This window comes from Typopeltis vanoorti, chromosome 17 (assembly GCF_054136105.1).
Source record: "Typopeltis vanoorti isolate ZY-2024b chromosome 17, IOZ_Tvanoo_1.0, whole genome shotgun sequence".
NCBI lineage: Eukaryota > Metazoa > Arthropoda > Arachnida > Uropygi > Thelyphonidae > Typopeltis > Typopeltis vanoorti.
Genome location: NC_143565.1, coordinates 92,668,898 through 92,691,530, shown reverse-complemented (window position 1 = coordinate 92,691,530; position 22,633 = coordinate 92,668,898). Strand labels below are relative to the sequence as shown.

The following is a 22,633-nucleotide window of genomic DNA, read 5'->3' as shown; positions in this document are numbered from 1 at the left end:
AGTATTCACATTTAAATTTTGCAATATACTAAGTCCTTCTGATTTCTTAACTTCAATTCTCACATTAGTTATAGCTACAGGTACAGAGATATTCTCACTTGGGTGATAGACTTTTGAAAAGTGATCACTCAGTAACTCTACTATTACTCTAGTAAACTTTTACAGAGAATATTTTTTGAGATTGGAATGAAAATTCTCTGCTTTGCCACTGTTTTTTAAATACTTGTTGATTATAATCTCTACTCTCCCATTCACAACAAAAACATTTTCATGTAACTGTTTCTCCCAGAAGCATACAGAGAACTTTCAGATCCATCCATCTACTCATTGGACATCATCATCAGATACCAATGGTCATTCGTTTCCTTGGTGATGTTCCATACTAATCCTCACCCAAGTAGTCCTGTTGTATGCTTTTCTGGAGGCTTCAAGAGATTCCCCTTTCTCTTTTTCCAGGAATTTTCATCATCATCATCATCAAATTCCTGCCATGTACCCTCAAGGGGTGTACAGGATATGACAGTACTACATGAAAAAATTACATCATTACTAACTTCCTATCTACAATTTTCCTCCAAATCAGTCTGTTACTTGTCAAGACCCCAACATTATCAGATCTTATATTTCTATCGTCTAAGGCACTTTGTACCGTATCAATCCACCTATATCTTGGTCTTCCTCTGGGTCGTTTTCCTGCCAACCTGGCAGAGAACACTTGTTTTGCTAATCTTTCCTCTCCCATTCTATTTAAGTGACCATACCATCTGAGATTAGCTCTGCTAATGCATTCCTGGATGCATTAGCAGAGCCAGAACCTGACAATGTCAAGTTCTTTCCTAATATCCTCATTTTTAATATGATATTGCCATTGATGCCATCTGTTCACGCCTCTAATCTTTCTCAGGACTCTCATATCTGTGGTCTCTAGTCTTTGGCCAAGTGTTTTACTTCTGACCCAGCTCTCAGATCCATAAGTTAAAATTGGTTTGAACACAGTCTTGTATACAGCTAATTTAGTGTTCCTACTAATTTCTTTCTTATTCCATATGAATTTATTCAATTGACTTCCCACGATACCAGCTTTGCTGATTCTGTTGTCTATTTCTATATTTAGTTTTCCATCTTCAGTAAAAATTGTGCCTAAGTAGCTGAAATGTTTTACTTGTTCCACAGGTTCTCCATTCACAACACAGTTGACATTTTCAATGATTCTGCCTATTTTCATTGTCTTTGTCTATTTATTGCTGACCTTCATACCATATCTATTACAACAGCTATTCAATTTAGTCAGAGAATCTTGCAGACTTGTAGCGGATTTATTTAGAAGTATAACATCATCCGCATAAAGCAAAGAGCTGACATTAACATCTCCAATTTTGATATCAGGTTTAATACCACATTCCTTCATAATGTGATCCATATAGATAATGAATAACAGAGGGGATAATGTACATCCTTGTCTCACACCAGATTTAACATTAAACCATCTTCCTGTACTTCCTTCAATTCTAACTGCTGACTCACAACTCAAATAAAGACTAAGTATTGCTTGATATAATGCCCCATTGACACCATATAACTGAAGCGTATTGAATAGCTTCTCTCTTGGCACCTTGTCATATGCCTTTTCCAAATCGACAAAACTTAAATACAGAACTATGTTATATTCCCATGCTTTCTCGACTATTTGTCGTAAAGTGAAGATCTGATCCTGACAGCCTCTATTTGGCCTGAATCCAGCTTGTTCTCCACCAAGCTTTTCTTCCACAATTCTTCTCAACCGTTTCTCAAGTATACTTGCATAGATCTTGCCAGGAACACTTAGTAGGGAAATACCTCTGTAATTCTCACATTCAGTTTTATTTCCCTTTTTATATATGGGTACTTTGAGAGCTCTACTCCAATCATCGGGAATTCGTCCCTCTGTCCAGGCTTTCTGAACTATGCAGTGCAGCCACTGTACGACTCTTATACCACCATACTTCAGCATTTCTGGTCGAATATCATCTACTCCTGCTGACTTTCCACATTTCAAGCCTTTGATGGCTTTTTCTACTTCAAGTATGGATATGTATTCCTGACTGCATGCCTGGTCAGTGTTTTTTATCACTGTGCTGTCATCACTGCTTGTTTCATTTAGCAGTTTTTCAAAGTAATTACTCCATACTTCAAGGATATCTTTTTCTCCTGTTTTCATTTCACCTTTATCATTTCTAATTCCTTTTACAGCACTCTTTCCTCCATTCCTAAGCTTCTTCAACAACCTCCAGAATATTTTGCCACCTTCTTGATATTTATTTTCTATATTCTTGCCAAAGTCCTCCCATGACTTTTGTTTAGCTAGTTTTACACACTGTTTAGCTTTCTTACATTTGTCTCTGTATTCTGTAAGAGTAAAAGCTGACTTATTTGCCAGGAACTTTTGATATGCTTTCTTCTTTTCCTTCACTGCCTCTTTAACTTCCTGTGTCCACCAGGGAGTTCTGATTTTTTTATCCTTGCACACAACCTCACCACATGCCTCTCTGGCAGAATCAATCAATGTTTCCTTCAGAGTTTGCCACTGAATCTCCAAGGTTTGATTCCTGTTCTCAAACTCTTTCATTTTCTTTTCAATAATATTTCTGTATTTTAGTCTACAGTTCACATCTGAGAGCTGCTCAACTTTTATTCGCTTTAAAACTTTCTTACATGTTATTCTTTTCAATATGAAATTCAATTTTATCCTGCTCAGGACTAAATAGTGATCACTTCCAATTTCAAATCCTCTGTACACTCTGGTGTCCTGCACCAGCGAGAAAACATCACTATCAACAATAACATAGTCAATGAGACTTTTCTTATTCCTAGCCTCTTCTCTCCATGTGAATTTGTGCACATTTTTATGTTGGAACATGGTGTTAGTAATAACCAGTCCATGTCCTGAGCAGAAATCCAACAGATATTTGCCATTATTATTAGCTTTGCTCTTTTCTCCAAATTTTCCCAAAATATTTTTGTATGTCTCACAATCATTTCCTACTCTGCTATTTAGATCCCCAACAAGGACCAATTTTTCATTTTTCATTGTGTCAGTTGCTTTTTCTAAAGCCTCAAAAAATTCCTCCACTTCTACCTTAGTAGAACCTTCTGTGGGACCATAGGCACAAATAAGTCTCATTTTCCAGTTCCCCATTCTCATATTTGCCCACATTACTCTATTTGAGACTGACTGCCATTCAAGAAGATTAGCCTCGTATTTTGTGTTGAATACTATGGCTACTCCTTCTTTTCCTTGATTGTCATTGCCTGAATATAACATTTTGTATTTATTGCTCAGAAAGATCTCACCAGTTTTTGTCTTTTTTGTTTCAGTCACCCCTATTATGTCGATCTGGTACTTATCTAATTCCTCAGCTAGCTCCATTTCTTTGCCATTCAGGCTTCTTACGTTGATAGTACCGATCTTTAACTCTGGTGATGTTGAGTTGGGGTTTGTTTTCAGATTTGTTCCAGTAGCTGACTTTTCGCTGTTCGCCCTGGTTCCCTGGCGAAAACAACGGGGGCCTTGTTTAACCGGGCGACGCCCCAGCCGGCATGAAATTTTGTCATGTTGTACCATCATTTTTTATTTTGGTTTAACCAATAAGAATACAATTTGGTCGGCTAAATCCCAAATTGCCAGCCCATCCTCGTTCGTTCAGTATCAAAGTAGATACCTAACAGGGTGCACCACGAGAAGGTGAGGATTGGACATTAGGTCAGAAGCCCTGGTCGGTTCTCCGCATTCCTTTAAAGGCTATGTGGAGGTCTCTTCTCAGTTATACAGCTTTGACCCTTAAGCACCCCTATGCAAAGGAATTTTAACTTCTATTACTGCTTTGAGAATTCTCCTTTTATCCCTTCAATGTATTTCAACTTTCTTCTGTCAGTATTTTTAAGAAGCATTAAAGTTTTGCTGATCTTTTCTAGCACCCATCCATTTGACCATCTTTCGGCATATTTCAGCATAGTTTCAAAAGCAACTATCCTTTCTTATCAGGCTTCTTTAGATTCTATGTCTCACATTCATAAGTCACTGTTGATAAAACAGATAGATCCATCCTTCCAGATTTTAGACAAGTCTGTCTTTAGCCATTCCTAGTCTTCCTCTGAAACTTGACACTTTGCAAACATTGAACTGGTAACCTCATTCCCATGCCAATTCACTTAGTCTTTTCAAGTCCTCTTGTAAAGCCACTTTAAATTGTCTTCAGACAAATGAATGTTCCCATTCAGAATCTTCCCCAGTATCATTGGGGGGGGGGGGGGTTAAGGCTGCAAAGTCCCTAAAACGACTCTTGAGGCACACCACTAGTGACTTTCTTCTTCCAGGATATTGCTCTCCTATATATAAACTTGCTAAATACTTATCAGATAGCCAACCTCCAGTCCAATGCACTAATCTGTTATCCAACCCCATTTGTTCCAGTTTAATTATCGACTTATCATGTGGCAATCTATTAAAAGCCTTTGTGAAAATCTAAAGATGTGTACCATTGTGTATGCATCTCCTTTGTTCAATGCACCTCTTTTCTTATTGTAATAAGTAAGCAGATTACTAAAACATGATCTTCCTTTAGCAGTACCATGCTGCCCATCAAAAATAATGCCACTGTTATCAGCCCAATTTTGGATCATAGTCCTCATTAACCTCAATACTTTACCCACCACATCACACACACAGATTGGCCTATAATTTGAAGGTTGAGTCTTGTCACCTCCCTTAGGAAGCAGTACAATCTTGCCTGCCTTCCATTCATTTGAAACTTGGCTCAGAGTAAGATTCATATTAAACCTATGTCAAGGCAGATGTCAGCTCCCTGGCACATTCCCTCAAAACACACAGTAATATATCATCAAGTCCCACAGCCTTATTAACATTAAATTTATTAAATTTCCCACATATCTCCTCACTCAGCAGTCAGTCTCCCTTTCCACTTCACTTAAACTCTGCATGATGTCACATTCAGAAGGATGAAATACATTTATGAATTGCTCATTTAATATCTCAAGTATATCATTCGCAGTGGTAATCATTTTTTTAATTTTCACCAACAACCAGTATCATCTTTCCATAATTGTTGCTTTTTTTTTCTGCTAGCTGTATATATCAAGATAATTGCATAGTTTTTGCTTCATTAGCTAACTGCTCCTCATAGTGCACTTTTGTAACCCTTTCAGAGTGAGTCACTTTCAATTTATGTTCTTTGTCCTCTTGCAACTGATTATTACTACTCATCCTCGTCCAACCACATCTCACTTGTTCCAACAATTTTTGGATTAACAAACTCAATCAATGTAACAATTTTGTTTCCCTTATTTCTGATACTTCTGACATTTACAAATATGACTTTTTATCTCCTACCTTACTCTTTTGCTCTTCAGCATCACTTCTTACTTGCTCAGATCCTTCTCTGCAGTCACTACTTTCTCCTCCAGAAACAGCCTCTCCAGATGACACATACCAAAACTATTCAAATGAAATCCATCACTTATACAGTTTATTTGTCCCTCAAACTCATTCCACATTCACAAACTGTCCTCTGCCTCAACTCGTCACTGTCATACCTTGGCAGCAAACTGGCTAATCTTTCCAATCACATTATTATTTTGTATTCTCCTCAACAACTTCCTAATCTCCATTCTTACATTCTCTTGTTTCCAACCAGGTCGTTCTTACTACTTTTGCTCACTTGCTCCTCAATTGCTCTGCTCATTCTACCTCATCAAATCAAACAAGACAAACCACTTTGCATACACTTATCTCTTGCCTCATGTTTGCCAACTCTGCTTTCAAACCATGCAGCACTTTTTAACTTTAGTGACTACTAATGGTATGGAGGTAGCAGAAATAGAAGAAATAGTTGAGCTATTGAATGATCATTTTGATCATTCAATAGAGAGTGTATTGTCAAACTAAAGATATTGTAGCGAAAGATGTGACAAGAACTAATATGAGAAAAGAGGTAAATGAATTCGAGGTGTTTAGAATATTCTAGGCATGTTACAAGAATGTGAAAGGGAATTAACGTTGCCTCGGACCAGGCTATTTATTTGTGTTCTCTGGTAAGGAGATAGAGGAATCGAAAGAAAGAGCAAAATAGTTCTACTGAATAAGACAAACATAACAAACTATAGACTGATCATTCATAACAGTATTTCATAGTATAAACAGCACCAGAGAAAAACAATTTATTAATCTTACTAAGATCAGTAAATTATTTTCCTCTAGTATTGTTTATACTGTGAAGCACTGTTAGGCTAAGGTATTGGTTGTTATTTGTATCTGATTAGCAGCTCAACATTAGTGGTTAAGATATTGGAGAAGTTAGTAAAAGGCAGGATTCAGGAATGGCTGAATATGAATGTGATATTCTACAGTGGGGAAGTATGGATCTTGCCTTAGTAATTTACGCATTCTATAATAAAATAAAAATCTAGTTGTATAAAGGAAACAGCTACATGATACTGCTGAACTTTGAAGTCATTAAGCAGAATACCACTTGGAATTCTGCTGCATGAATTGTAGAAAATGAGAATGAATATAGATTTTTTTGCACAGAGAGTGGTGGGTGATTGGAATGCATTGCCGAAAAGTGTGGCGAGTGCAGACAGTGAATGCATTAAGTCAAGATATGATGAGTTGTGTGTGTGTGAAAGTTGAGACCTTCCATGATGAGGCTCTTGACTCCATGGAGATCTGATGATAATAAGAATATGAATCTGTTAATTTGAATAAGCTTTGTACTTGGGCCACTGCTGTTTAATTTGTACATCAATGATATGGAAATGATTTAAAAGGAAATTATTTGCTGCCAATAACATAAAGCTAAGAAGAGCAACCTCTAAAATGACTTAAATAAACAGGCAATATAGGCAAAGGATAATGACTGCTACTTTTTTATGTTAGATCATGCAATGATCTAACATAAAATTTAATGTTAGATCATGCACTTTGGGATTGAAGAGTTACAAACTGTATACTACTGCATTGTCATACTATAGCAAATTGATGAGTAAACCCTTGGAGTTGATAGTGGATAAGGAGTCAAAATTGAGAGGACTTATTGCAAAGGTGGCCAAACAGCTGATCAGATTACTTTGACATTGAAGAAACACTGATGTGCAGGAATTCCTCTTTATAGGCCTTAATAAAACCACATCTGGAGTACTGTGTGCAAATCTGGATACCTGAATTCCTTGGGAATATGCAAGTGTGCAAATGATCCAGAGACATGACCAAAATTGTGACAGGTCTATGGAATATGAGTATAGATTGAAGGTTTGTGAGTTAAAAAGGCAGGAAAGAGGGGATATGATAAAAACATAAGTTATTATAGAGACTTTATGGTATTGACACTGAAGACTTTTTTAGTGCATGGCTAGAAGAGAAAGAATAAGGGGTCACTCTGGAAATTATGTAAGAGTTTGGTTAGCAAGGGATTTTAGGACTATAGATTTTGCTTGGAGGATAGTGAATGAATTGCAGCAGCAGTTGTGAGTGCTTCTTGGTGAATGAGTTTAAGGGAAAGTGTGATAGGTATTTTGTGAATAATGGATGGTGTTGGTCTGTCATAATGAGTCTTTAGCTCCACAGAAAAGTTCTCCAAGGAAATAATAACACCACATGTGATAGTTATCACAGTCAGTCAAACATTCCTCGCCAGACTGTTTCTTCGGAATCATTTCTCTCCATTTTTATTTAGGTGTATTACCCATGTGAAGGAAAATAATACTATTATTAATATCTGACCTCTGTGGAGTCAGAGACTCATCATGGGCAGCACACAAAGATCATCCAAAAATGCCTTAAACTTATTCAATGTATCTTTATTCACAACACACACTTTCATGCAATGCATTCCACTCTCCATGCAAAGAAAAGCATCCTTACTCCTCTGCTCACACCCTCCTTATATAGTTTTCAGGGGTGGATTGTTCTATCCCTCCCATTCTGGGAAACATTCCTTCCTTGTCAACCTGATAATGGCCATTGACTAACATATATGTCACAATCATATCCCTCCTCCTCCTCCTCCTATTCACGAGGCTTTGCAATTTACATTCTCTCAATCTGGAACGTGGAATATGAGGGAATCTCAATTCCCTCATATTCCACGTTCCAAAGATCACTGACAACCTTTGTGAATCTTCTCTGGACCCTTTCCAACATATCCTTGTCACCATGAAAACCCAGTGACCAGATCTGTGCACAGTAATCCATATGAAGCCTTATCAAGGCCTTATACAGTTGTATCATAACCTCTTTATTTCTGCATGTCAGGGGGTTTCTGCATCATTGCCGTTATCCAATGTGCCCCTGAATTTCATCTTCTTGTCCACCACCACTCCTAGATCTCTCATCTCCTCTACCTCTAAAGTTTCCTCACCAAGTGTATACTTTGTATCCCATCATTGCTTACCAAATTTCAAAACCTTACACTTTTCAACATTGAACTTATCCACTTACCAGCCCATTCACGGAATCTGTTCAAGTCCTCCTATAAAGCCATAACATCTCTGCTTAATTCTGAATTGCTCCTCTCCCTTCCACTTTTCCATCATCTGCAAAGAGTTACATATCACCAGTTAAACCCATTCCAATATTGTTTATATACATATTGAACAATGGTCAAAACCGACCACTGCAGCACACCACTAGTGACCTTCCTCCTTTGAGATACTACACGTCATATACAATTTTCTGATACCTATCTGACATCCAGTCACTGATCCAACTCAAAAGTCTGCTATCCATTTCAATTTATTTAACAGCTTGTCGTGTGGCAGTCTATCAAAAGCTTTTGCGAAATCTAAGTATACCATTGTATGTGCATCTCCCTTATCCAAGACAATTGTCACCTTGTTATAGTACATAAGTAAGTTAGTAAAACATGATCTTCCCTTAACAAACCATGCTGACAACCACATAGAATACTGCTATTAGCAACCCATTTCTGTATCCTAGTTCTCACCAATCTCTCCTTAATCGAATTCCAGATATACAAATTGACACCTATAACTTGTAGCCACAGCCTTATCAACACATTTATGCAGTTGTTAGATCCTGAATGCAGAGCTTTACAAGTAAATTCTTTATTCAGGATTTAACATGACAAACTACTACTTATTAAGGAGATATCTGCACATCGGCTAATAATTATAAAGTGTTGTTTTATATCTTGTAATAATGTATAGTCCATGTGTGCGATATAGTGAGAGTTATTGCTAAGTTATTTGTAATTCCCAAGTAAGCTGTCTAGTCTTCTCTTCTTCTTCTTCCTAACATGAAATATAGGCCATGTGGCCTGTTCCGGTCTCATGCCATCTCTTTCTTGGTCTTCCGATTCTTCTTTTTCCACTTATTTTGTATCTGTATAATATTTTTGGTAGTCTGCTGTTGTCCATTTGATTTAAATGTTCTAGCCATTTTTGTTTATACTGTCTTATGTAGTAATTAATTGGTTTGATTTTTAGGGATTGTAAGATTTCTTCATTTGTTTTGTGGTCCCACTTGGTATATCCAGCTGTTTTTCTGAGGAACTTCATTTCTGCTGTTTGAATTCGTTTTTCATGGTCCATGTTTCGCTTCCGTATAATAGAGTTGGTTTTGACAAGACATTATATAGTCTGATTCTAGTGTGTTTTTGTACCAGGGATGACTTAAATATACTGTTTATTATGCCATTTACTTTGACAAAGTTTGATATTTTAGTGTCTGTCTTTTTCTTCTTCGTATGATAGATCACATCCCAAGTATCTGAAAGTGTTTACTTGTTCTAGTATTTTATTATCTATCACTATTTTACTTCTTATTGGGTTTTCTCCTTTGAATGCCATTATTTTTGTTTTTTCTTTGGATATTGTCATATTATATTGCTTTGAGATATCATTTAATGATTTTAATGATCTTTGTAAGTCATCTTCTGATGTAGCTAATACTATTTGATCATCTGCAAATAGTAGTGTATCTATCTTCATTTGCGGGGTCATTTGTATACCAAATGGGTTATGCTGTTTCCAGATTGTTAATATTTCATTTATATATATATTGAAAAGCAGAGGTGAGAGGGTACATCCTTGTCATACTCCTCTTGATATATCTTTCCATTCTGAGGTGTGTTCTAATTTAACTGCTATTTTATTTCCTGTATATATTTCTTGAATAGATTGTAAAAGTTGGTTTGGTATGTTTAAATTGGTTAATATTTTAAACAATTTTTGTCGACTAATTTTGTCAAAAGCTTTTTCATAATCAATAAACGCCACATGTGTTTCTTTTTGAAATTCTCTTCTCTTTTCTATTAATAATTTTAAAGTAAAAATTGGATCTATGCAGGATCAGCCTTTTCGGAAGCCATTTTGTTCTTCTAGTAATTTGTTTTCTACACCTGCATATATTTTATATCCTGTATTCAGCAGGCTAATTCCCCTATAATTATTGCAATTGTCTTTATTTCCTTTTTTATAGATTGGGATGACCAGTGCTTTTTTCCCAAGAGTTAGGGGTTTTTCCGGACATCCAAACCATATTAAAAAATTTCAAGTCTTTCATTAAATTTTTCACCTGCATTTTTGTATAGTTCTATATTTATATTGTCTTCTCCTGGCATTTTCCTATTTTTCATCTTCTTTATTATATTTTTCAGTTCTAACATTGTGATATTTTCTATTAGGTCATTCTTTGTCTTATAAAATTTTAATTCATTGTTCTCATCTGTCCAGAGATTTTGGAAATAGGTCACCCATTTTTCTAAATCTATTGTTTGTATTTTTATCTTTTCTTTTATTTCTTTATTCATGTATTTTATTACTTTATAGGTTTTGGGTTGTGGCTTAAATAAATCCTTTTCTAGTTCTGTTACGAAATTGTTCCATCTTTCTCTATGTTTTTTCCTTACTTCTCATTTTGCAATTGCACTATTTCTTTTATACTCTATTTCTGTTTCTATTGTTTTGGAATTTAGCCATTTCTGCTAACTGTCCTTTTTGGTTTTTATTATATTTTCTATTTCTTTGTTCCAATCTCGTAGTCCTCTTTTTCTAATCCATTTGTGCTTTATTCCTAAGGTTTCTGTTGCTGCTTTTGTGAGAATTTGTTTCAAATTTTCCCATTCATCTTCTATGTCCCTTGATTCATGTGTGGTTTCTGTTTTTAAGTTTGTGCATTTTTGATATTGTAGTCTAACTTGAGGATCCTGTAATGAAGAAATTTTGTAGCTTGGCTGGTAAGAATTTTCAATTCTATGTGTTTTTAGCCACTTTGGCTTAAAACGAATTTTTGCTGATACCATATAATGATCAGAGTTTAATTCAAAGCCTCGATATGCTCTTACGTCTAAAATTAACTCCGCTAATTTAAAATTTGTGATAATGTAGTCAATTACTGATTTGTATCCTCTAGCTGACCAAGTATATTTATGTATTTCCTTGTGTTTAAACATTGAATTCATTATTCTCATATTATTATAAATGACAAAATCGCGCAATCTGCAACCATTTTGATTACATGTATCTTCGCCAAATTTACCTATGTTTGTTTTGTATTTTTTGTTTCCTATTCTGGCATTTAAATCTCCTGCTAGCAGTAAATAGTCAGTTTTGTTTGTTTTATCTATGGCATTCTGTAATTCTTTATAAAATATATTACTGTCTTCTTCTTTTCCCTCTTCTGGTGCATATGCACCAATTATTGTTATGTGGCCTCTTAATGTCTTGAGTCTAATTTCTATTAGTCTTTCATTCAAATAGTTGTAATATACAATATTGTTCTTTAGGGATTTATGTACCATAATCATTATACCTGCTTTTGCTCTTTCTTCTTTTTTTACCCCACTGTAGATTTGTATATAGTTGTTCGTTTCTTTTGTACCTTTTTGTTTTTTCTTTGTTTCTGTTACTATACATATCTTTATGTTAGCTTGGTTTAGTTGTTTATCAAGTTCTTCTTCTTTGTGTGCAATGCTTCTCACATTCCATGTTGCAATCTTCATTATGTGTTCCTTTTTCCAATTTCGTTTACCGTTTCCTGGGTTGTGGTCTTTTCCCTGACAGTCCGTCCGGATTTTCTTTGCAGGAAACTTGAAAGTATTTTGAATTTCCCCAGGGCAGGTTACTAACCTGTCGCTGGGTAAGTCTAGTACTTTGCGAAATTCCGAGAAAAGTTTATAATAGTAATCCGGAATAATCGCGTATAATCGAGTTGAGCGTAGCGATGGAGGCTATATCTACGCGGAAATATGACGTCAGAGCGCCTACCTAGAATAATGTAACTGGACAGGTTAGCGAGAGTGTAGGATCACCCAAGGGGCATGAACGATGGGGTTCGTGGGTGAAAACCGCATTGAATAGAGGGCGCCCGAATAGGGTGAATAAAAGACGAAGCACGCCGTTTTAAGAGGCTTTTTGACCTTTTGATCTTCGAGTGCCGAATTCGAGTTTTAGGGAGAGTTTGTCGGAGGATTTGTGAGAGAGCGGTGGGTCGGCTACGGTAATGACGGACGGCAGGTTCTTTTCTTGAGAATGCTTGAAGATTTTCAAGCGGAGCTGATCGCGATATGACGGCCTATGTGGAATCGAGCCTTAGCAGAATGTCCCATTGGAGAAAGTTTCCTGCGGAGCGGTAGACAGCATGCAACAGTCGGAAACGATTAGAAGAAAAAGCATAGCACATCGCCAGGCGCAAAGACAGCCGAAGAATATGCAGTGCAGTAATCCAGACCTACATGAGATGGCGGCATTAAATCTGAAAGGATCCGGTAATGTAAGAGTTTTCGTTCTATTTAAAAATTTGTTTAGAAGAACAAGAAATTTGTGTGTGTTGTAACTAAAGGACACTAGTAGAGAACTTTTAGTGAGAATTGACTGAATTAATTAAGCCCTTGTGGAACAAAGAAGAGTTGTTAAATAGGCAGTGATTTGTGAATGGCTAGACTTGCTTAAATGAAATTTAGAATTAAGGTAATCATTGATAGAGTATTAATGAAAGTGTTCAATAAGTATTCTGTGAGTAACTTGTGAAAGGAATTATATAGTAGTAGTATTTTGCTTAAACCTGATCTTGTCCTTTCATAATTGAAGGATTTAACTTGCTCTGATTCATTGTGATTTAGTATAACCCTTAACTTAGAGTGAATTTTGGTCCATTGAGTATTTAAGCTTACATAACTGTAAATGTTTTGTGTTTTCCAATAAACATGCTTTGTACCTTATACCTGAGTTATGCCTGATTACGAATTCAAACCACCACTTATGAAATTTAACCTTTTTTGGCGGGAAGGAATTTAGATATAATTGTTTAAGTGAGATTCAGTCTACGACTGCTAACTGAATCTGCACAGCGCTAGCGTGAGATAAATTATTGTGCGTGTCCTTTTAAGTTTTGAATTATTTCCCTGAACAAGAGTCTCTTCTGTTATAGGATATTGGATGGTGCAGCGAAATATAAATTTTGCCAATATCCGAAGAGGAAATAAATCTGAATTAGTATTTTAGGAGCACGACAATTGATTAGAAGGAGAGTTATTATAGAGGTAGAATAAGATATAATATAGAGAGATAGCGACATAACAATAGAGTAGCCGGTAAGACTTTGATTGTACACAGTTTTGAGTAAGCAAAAGGATAGATTCTAGAGACAGTAAATTAATGTATAATAAGATTGAACTTACGAAATAACATCATATGAAAGTAAGGATATAACAATAACACAGCCGACGAATTACAGATATAACACAGTGAAACAATTTTACCTTCTTTCTATTATCTTGGAACTTGTACTGTTATAATACTCTTATATTATTATTATACTATTTAGCAAAGTTGAATATTTCTGCAACATAACATAACATATAAACATTTAAAAAAAAGATTAAGGAACTCAGATAATTTGTTTTCTTTTGCTTTCACACATGCAAGCCAATCTACCTTTCATACTGAATAATCTACATTATACTACTCTGTATGGTAGTTTTGTCTGTTCGTTGTTCTCTGGCCAAATTTGACTATTTTCTGGGAAGGAAAATACCTGTTTTCAGGTGTGTGTGGTGGTGGGGAACTGGTGCCTACAAACGTGCTTGTATCATGACAAGAATTGATCAAATTCTCTTTCATTTGAAAGATTCATGTCTCATCATCCATTCTTCCATCTGCTCTACAGAGGCGCTCCAATGTAATATTATGGAAATATTTGAATGGAACTTGGTGTTTGAACCTTGCAAAATGAAAAAAAAAAAAAAAAAAAAAACATAATTAACTGCTTGTTTCATAATTAAAAATAATAAGCACACCATCATGAAAAATAACTATCTCCATTTCTGCCGGCCTTGCTGGCTGTTTGTTTTTTCTAAACAAAAAAAAAGTTATTTATAACTTTCTAAACAAAATCTTTTCAAGAAAAAACAGACATCATCATCAATCACTTTATAGAAATTTTATTGAGTTATTGGGACATGTTAAAAAAATGAGAGGAGGGACTTGGAAGGGTAAGTAAATTTTTTTGTGTGCTGACTAGATTTTTGCATAATTTATTGAGCCCTGCTCAAGACTGATATAATTACCTTTGAGTCACTATTAGTTATTTTATTTTAATAACATATTTTTTATCTATTCCTTCTCTTAATAATTTGTAGTTATTTAATTTTAGTTAAATATTCATTTTTATATTAAAATATCATTCTGATGTAATTCTGTATACATTTGAAGCCAAATATTATTAGCTATAAAAGTCTAAAAATATCATTTGCAATTTACTTAATATATAATATAAACCTTATATAAATGGAATAAAAAGGACAATTTTGAGATCAAATTGCATTTTCTGAAATATTTCCTATAAATATTATGACAATCTTCCCAGCTATATTTATGTTCTTAGGCCAATTTTGAGTAGTATTATATGATCTGTACACTGGTTTTCTAAATTTAATTTTCAGAAACATGTATTCAAGCTATCATTCCACTGGTGAAAAAGTTCTGTGAAAATTCAATGAGAACAGAAGATGCTACACTTCCCGTAGTTTCCAGACAACTTGGCAGACTGTGTCATGGTTTAGCAGGTAAAGTATTTACATTTTTTTATATTTAGTATTAAAAATATAGATAATATAAAAGTTATAAAATGTTCCAAAGAGTTAATAGCATCCTTGACATACATGTTTAACAAGACTCTTATGACAACGTGAGTCCCTGAGAAATAGAAAGAGAATAAAATTGTTCCACTTCATAAAAGACTATTAGTCTATGAATTATAGACTAATCTGTGTGTGTCTTTAAGTGATTGCTGAGGGATGGGATTCAGAATTCTCCTGATAATAGCATTTTATATATTTTCTGTAATGACCAGCATCAGTTTGCTAAATCACAACCTTCCTTTAACAATCTTATGTACTGCTATCAGATGACAAATGTATTGGCCAAGGCCAATTCACATTCATATACAGTTGTATATTTAGATTTTGCAAAGACTTGTGATAGATATCACATGACATATTGGAATAAATTGATGGGATTAGATAATAGACTAATGAGTTGGATAGGTGATTGGCTCTCAGGTTATCATCAAATTGTGTATAAGGAAGTTATTGTTGAACTTGTATACTAAGGATATTGGTATAGGCTTAACTGCAGATATCTAGCTGTTTGCAGATAATGAAAAGTTAGAAACTGTGGGGGAGTGAACACGTTGTGAATTATAGGAGTATCTGACTACACTGTGTAAGTAAGCAAGTGAGAAGAAAAGATGGAATGCATAATTTAGTAAGAAAGGATGGGATGCAGAGTGCATCCCATCCCTATGCAGTTAGTGGGGAAATTTTGAAGAAGGTAGAGATAAGAGATCTCAGAGTAGTGGTGGATGGGGATCTGTTTAGGGGTTTACACTGCTAAAAAAAAAAAAAGTCACTGCCTCATCACTGCCATAATCTGTTGTGAAGACATCACAACAGATTATGGCAGGGATGAGGAGGACCATGAAATAGAGAATGATTTAGTGGGGGGGGGGGGGGGATATTCAGTTGTTTACCAACAATTTAAATCATTCAGCAAACAGCTGAATTTTTTTGCAGGATAATTTAAATAAATTGGCAGTTTGGGCAAAGAATAATGGTTGGCAATTTAATATTGCAAAATGTAAGCGTGTTCACTTCAGAATGAAATTATTACATTGATGGTATTGGATTGCATGATTTTCTTTTTTCCTCCCTTAGCTGGTGCTTGGATGGGACCCCCCCCCCCCTTGACCAGTACTGCTGTGGGTACCGCTGAATTACTTGTCAGTTGGTTTCTTGCTTAGTTTTATGGCCCCTCGGCAAGGGGGTTGACTGATAGTAGAAGTGGTAGGGTCGCAGCTGCCCTTTCCACAGAGAGTTGGAAGGACAATTACAAACATCCATGCCCATGGTGGGATTCAACCCCATGATCTCTTGGCTAGAGAGCAGATATACTAAACACTCAGCCAACCAGGCCAACTGCAGGAAATTATTATGCCAGTTTTTGGGGTAATGGTGTTCAGAGGGAAAAATTGCAAAAGTTGGCAAAATAGCTCAAAGCATTACTTAGATATTTAAGAACATATGGTTCTAAGAAGAACATATGGGATTAGTTATTACTAAGACTATTATTCCAATATAAAAATATGCACAAATTCACATAGAGAGAAAATTCAAAAAATAAGAACATTGACTTGTTTACTATGTTATTGTTGATAGCGATGTTTTCCCCACTGGTTCAGGCCATGAGTTTACAGAGGATTAGAAATAGGAAATGATCACTGTTTAGTTTTAAGCAGGATGAAATTGAAGTTCATATTGAAAAGAAGAGTGTGTAAGAAAGTTTTAAAACAAATCAAAGTTGAACAGCTTTTAGAGGTGAAGTGTAGACTTAAATGTACAAACATCATTCAAGAAAAAATGGAATAATTTGAAAACAAGAACCAAACCTTGGAGACTCAGTGGCAAATGCTAAAGAAGACATTGATTGATTCAGCAGCAAGGCATGTTGTTATGTTATCTGCAGAGATAGAAAAATCAGAACTCCATGGTGGACTCAAGAAGTTAGAGGCAGTCAAGGAAAAGAAGAAAGCATATTGAAGTTATCGGGAAGTAAGTCAGCTTGTGCTCTTAGAGAATACAGAGAAAAATGTAAGAAAGCAAAGCACTGCATAAAACTAGCTAAACAAGGCATGGGATGGCTGTGGTAAGAACATAGAAAATAAATATCAGGAAGGTGGCAAATTTTGGAGGCTGTTGGAAAAAAAAAAGCTTATAAATGGAGGAGAAAGAGTATTGGGAAAGGAATCAGAGATAATAAAGATAGAATGAAAACCATGGATAAAGATATCCTTGATATATGAAATAATTACTTCAAAAGATTTTTCTAAATGGAACAAGTAATGTCAGCTTGGTGGTAGAAAACACTCAAAATGCAATCAGAAATACATATCCATACTTGAAGCAGAAAAAGACATCAAAAACCTGAAATGTGGAAAGGCAGCTGGAGCAGATATTTGTTCCAGTAATGCTCAAATATGTTGCATAAAAGTTTTATGGTGGCTGCACTGCATAATTCAGAAGACTTGGTTAGAGGACAAATTCTAGATGATTGGAGTAGAGCGTTCATAGTACCCCATCTATAAAAAGAGAAATAAAACTGAGTGTGAAAACAGAGGTATTTCTCTACTGAGTGTTCCTAGTAAGATTTATGCAAGTATATTAAGAAATGGCTAAGAAAAATTGTGCAAGGGAAGCTTGGGGAAGAAGAATAATAGATTTAGGCCAAATACAGGATGTCATGATACAATTTTCACTTTAAGACAAATAGTTGAGAAATCTTGGGAATATAACAATTTCTATTTAAGTTTTATTCCCAAGATTTCTCAACTATTTGTCTTTCCTATTGGTACCTTGTATATCTGGAAATGACATATGACAAGGTACCAATAGGAAAGGATAGTCTATCTTTGAGGTATAAGTCAGCAGATAGAATTGAATGAGGTAAAGAAGATGGTTGTTAAATCAGGTGTGTGACAAATATGTACCTTATCTCTGTTATTCATTATCTATAGATCACATTATGAAGAAAAGTGGTGTTGAACCTGATATCAAAATTGGTGTTGCTAATCTTAGCTCTTTACTTTATGCAGATAATATTATACTTCTAAATAAATCCATTGCAAGTCTGTAAGATTTTCTGACTAAATTGAATAACTGTTGTAATGAATTTGGCATGAAAATCAGCAATAAAAAGACAAAGAAAATAGACAGAAAGATTGAAAACTTCAACTGTATCTGAATGGATACAGTTGAGGTTTTCATTTCCTTTCAAAAACCTTTCAACTATTTAGGCACAATTTTTAGTCAAGATGGTAAATTTATATGGAATAAGAGAGAAATTAGTCAAAACATTAAATTAGCTGTATACAAGACAGTGTTCAAACCAATTTTAACTTATGGGTCTGAGAGCTTGGTTAGAAATAAAACGCTTGACTAAAGACTAGAGACCACAGATATGAGAGTTCTGAGAAAGATTAGGGGTGTGAACAGATGGCATCACTGGTGATATCATATTAAAAATGAGGATATTAGGAAAGAACTTGACATTGTTAGCATTCAGGAGTGTGTTAATAGTGCTAATCTCATATGGTATGATCACTTAAACAGTGGGAGAGGAAAGATTAACAAAACAAGTTTTCTTTGCCAGGTTGGCAGGAAAAAGACCCAGAAGAAGACCAAAAGGTATTGATGTATTGATACAGTTAAAAAGTGCTTTAGAAGACAGAAATATGAGATCTGATAACGTTGGAGTCTAAGCAGATAACTGATTAATTTGGAGGAAAATTGTTGATTGGAAGTTAGTAATGATGCAACTTTTTTATGTAGTACTATCATATCCTGTACTCCCCTGAGGGTGCATATCAAGAATTGAATTATTATGAATGTAATTACACAGCACATTGCAACAATGAACCATGATTCTGACATCTTGAAACTATATGCAACATTTGGTTTATGTTCATTCAGTGTATAATAGTTACTGATTTAGAAATCTCTCTACTAATACTTTTTATGTCTGTTTCTATTTAATCTTAAGAGGTATGAAAGTAAATAAATTAAATATTTTTCTTTCTAGTAAGTTGTATGTCATACTTCATACAGCTTATTAGAAAAAAAGTGGTTATTATACCTGCTCTACAACCACCAGGTTGCAGGTTCGATTCCCACCCTGGTCATGGATGTTTGTGACTGTGTTTGGGTGGGAGATTTATTTCATCACCCTGTGTGAGACCAGTACTCTGCTTATTCAGAGGTGTGAAGTGGCTTGAGAAATTTCCATGTTTGATCTCTAGAATGCAGTTTCTGGACAACATAAAAAATTATTTAAAAATACTAAAGGAAAAAAAAATATATATATATATATATAAGAAAGAGAAAAAAAGCTTGTCTTTTAAAATTACTGGTTGATTCTAAAGTAGTACATTTCATATTCAATTACAGTAGTGACATACTGGGTTATGGTCACACAGTTAACAGAAATCATTTTTGTATGTGAATTAAATATTAATATTATTTTGAGATATAGATTTATAAGGTGTTTAGTTAGTAGGAAGTGCAATTTAATTATTTATTATCAAATATTAAATGCAGCTGAATTGAATTTAATATGGAATTTAAAATCAATTCTGAATACAAATTATTCAGTACTGAATTAACCAGGTTTTATTGTATTAAGAATTGTTTATGTGATGCTCTTCCAGGTTTGCATTAACTTGGAATTTATCTTATATGTGTGTGTGTATTCTTTCAACAGTTAATCTGACATCTGAACAACACCAGTGGTTTCTTAACTACTACCGTAAATTAGTCAAATTAGGATTGCCTCATCATAAGCGTGAAACCCAAGATGGAGATTTTATAAGCTTGGCTCCTGTAAGTAGTTTGTTTGCTACATGTTAAAATGGAAGGCCTTAGCCTTTCTTCTTGTTAACAACTGATATTAATAATAAAAAAGGGGGAAATAGAAGTATACAGATGGAGAAAGGGGGGAAAAAGTGACGTATGTTAGGAAATGAACTATAAATTCAATACATATAATGTTTGGGAAAACCATTATTTTTTAATAGTCAAGATTACTATTTCATATTTTGAACATTTGTATTTGAACATGTTCTAGAAAGACCACTGTTGCTTTAAGTCATCTCAGTCATTATCAGCCATTCCCTTTAGTTGCAAAGACCTTTTTGCTTGCTCTTGTACTGTTTCCAGTAGTGACTTCTTATTCTCTCACCACCTGTTACTTTATGCAATATCTTCCCCATATCTGACTGCCTCCTTTCACCAACTAGAATGTTTCATCCTTATCACCTCTTTTCCTCCTATATGCCAAACCCTTCAAAGCATATTCCTTTAATCTGTCCTGTCAACATTCCACTGAGACAGTAATCTTAATCATGCATCTATGTACTCTAAGATTTTCTTAACACCAGAATATGTGGGTTGCCAGATGTATACGCAGTAATCCAGCTCTGGCCTATACCATATACAGAGAGTTGAAACGCAACTTGAACTTGAAAGTTCAAGTTGTGTTTTCAAGTCTGAACTTGAAACATGCTGACAAAATATTGAAAACATTTCCATTATAACTTAGCAGATGTGATCCTTGTGCCATCCCTAACAACCAAAAACTCATTAAATTATACTCTACAAGAAATTATATTGTTGTTTAATCCTTTATCCTATTGTAAGTAAATAAAGTTTTCATGGGAAGTATATTCACAACTAAGCTACTTGTATATAGAGGCTGTTGACCTCGCATTAGTTGCCTTGGTATCCCATGATGCAAAGTGCACTTTCTTTCAGGCATGTATACTGCTGTACATTATGTACATTATTGAGGTCCTATAAAGAGGGAGAAGCTCTCAAAAAACTTTGGACAATCTATAAGATCACTGCTAAACTCATCACTCCATGGCAGGAAAACTCAGTAGTGGCTCCATTCAGTAACTGACAAAATCTACCTGGCTGAGCAGAACTGCTCTACTCTCAGAAGCAAGCCTGCCATCAGTGGGAGTCAGCCCCAGAAAGATACAAAGTTGACTTAATGCAAAAATCTTATATTTTCTACATGCAAGTAATAAAAAGTGTTTTCATTTGGTTCAAAGTAAATTATACTTGACAAGAAATTATTTTTCTGTTTAATCCTTGATTCAAATGTAAGCAAAGTCTGCACATGAAGTATCTTCAACTAGGTTACTCACATGGTAGAGGCTGTTAACTTCACATCAGTTGCCTTCCTATCTCATCATGGAATACTACTGGTATCCTGTACCAGATATTATTACTATCATATCTCATGCCTTAGCATCACAATATGATACTAAGTCAACAACTTATGTGAAGTCAACAGCCTCTATGTATAAGTACTTTACATGAGGACAGGGTAATAACCAAGAATATAATTTGTTGTCAGTAGAATTTATTTTGTAACCAAGAGAAAAAAGTTTCTATAATTATTCATTCTTCCATATTTATCCTTTCTTATATACTATACCCAAATTTATGTTTATTTATTTATTTTTAATATTTCTCTCCCACATGAAAGGCCTATAGCAAACAAATGCTGTGTGTGGTGGGGCAGGGTCAGGAGTAGAGTAATCTGTTGATATTCTTTAACTATTGAAGTTGTAGTCCTTTGGAAATACTTCATGGAGGGAGGCTGTTCAACAGAATTAAGATGGAAGGAATGAAAAATGACTGCTAGTAGCAGGTTCAGTGAGAATGCAGTTCGACTTCTTGTAAAGGGATGTTGAGCAGCTCTTGCTCAAGTTCCTGAAGATCTGGCAGAAATGGAGAAGCATAATGGATGCCAGGTCTGCTGAACAATGGCCATGGAAATATCTGTAGAAGAGACTACAGAAACTGATCTTACTATTTACATATCCTCTTCAGCTACTTTCCTATAGAAAGTAGCTGAAGAGGGTCTATAAGAGATACGTCATTAATTATCCAGACTGTCCTTTTCTGAGCAGCATCAAGAATTTTTAGGGAGGTCTTAAATGCACCACCCCAAACATGAGAGCAGTATACCGATTTTGGTTGGATTTGAGATTTATACAGAGTAAGTAACTGTTCATCAGAGAAGTACCATTTTGAATGGAAAAGGATGAAGTATTTTGGAAGCTGATGGTGCTATAGAAGTGATATGACTATGTCATGAAAGGTTTGGAGTAAGAGTCAGTCCGAGAAGAGAGATTTGGTGATTATTGAGCTGAGCATTATTGAAACTAAGTGGAGAAGATCTGTGGTCATTTTTACGAGAAAACAAGCAAAACTGCATTTTGGAAACATTGAAGAAGTTGATTAGGTTGCTTTCACTTCAAGGATATTGTGAAGATCGGTGTTCTGGGTACTTATTGCAGATGATCTCAAAACTTGAGTTGTTTGAACACTGCAAGGCTTGTCATATGAGTAAGACAAGCAAAGTGTGCTATCATCAACAAAACTATCATCTCAAAAGCCATTCTCTTTTTATATGCCAATTTCTTCTTCCTCGCTGCACCCATCACCTTTCTATTCTGCACCTTATAATACTTTCATGTCAGTGAGACGTATCCTTTTCT

General features: G+C 35.0%; 1 protein-coding gene across 1 annotated transcript in view; it reads left to right on the top strand.

Annotated features, from left to right (window-relative positions):
• Positions 1 to 22,633, top strand: part of LOC150097640 (serine/threonine-protein phosphatase 4 regulatory subunit 4-like) — a 296,902-nt gene that overhangs the window by 201,990 nt on the left and 72,279 nt on the right. Inside the window, exons 8-9 of the mRNA XM_090406964.1 lie at positions 14,955 to 15,077; positions 19,825 to 19,943. Coding sequence (XP_090263090.1) covers positions 14,955 to 15,077; positions 19,825 to 19,943 — 242 coding nt within the window. The remainder of the gene's footprint in view (positions 1 to 14,954; positions 15,078 to 19,824; positions 19,944 to 22,633) is intronic.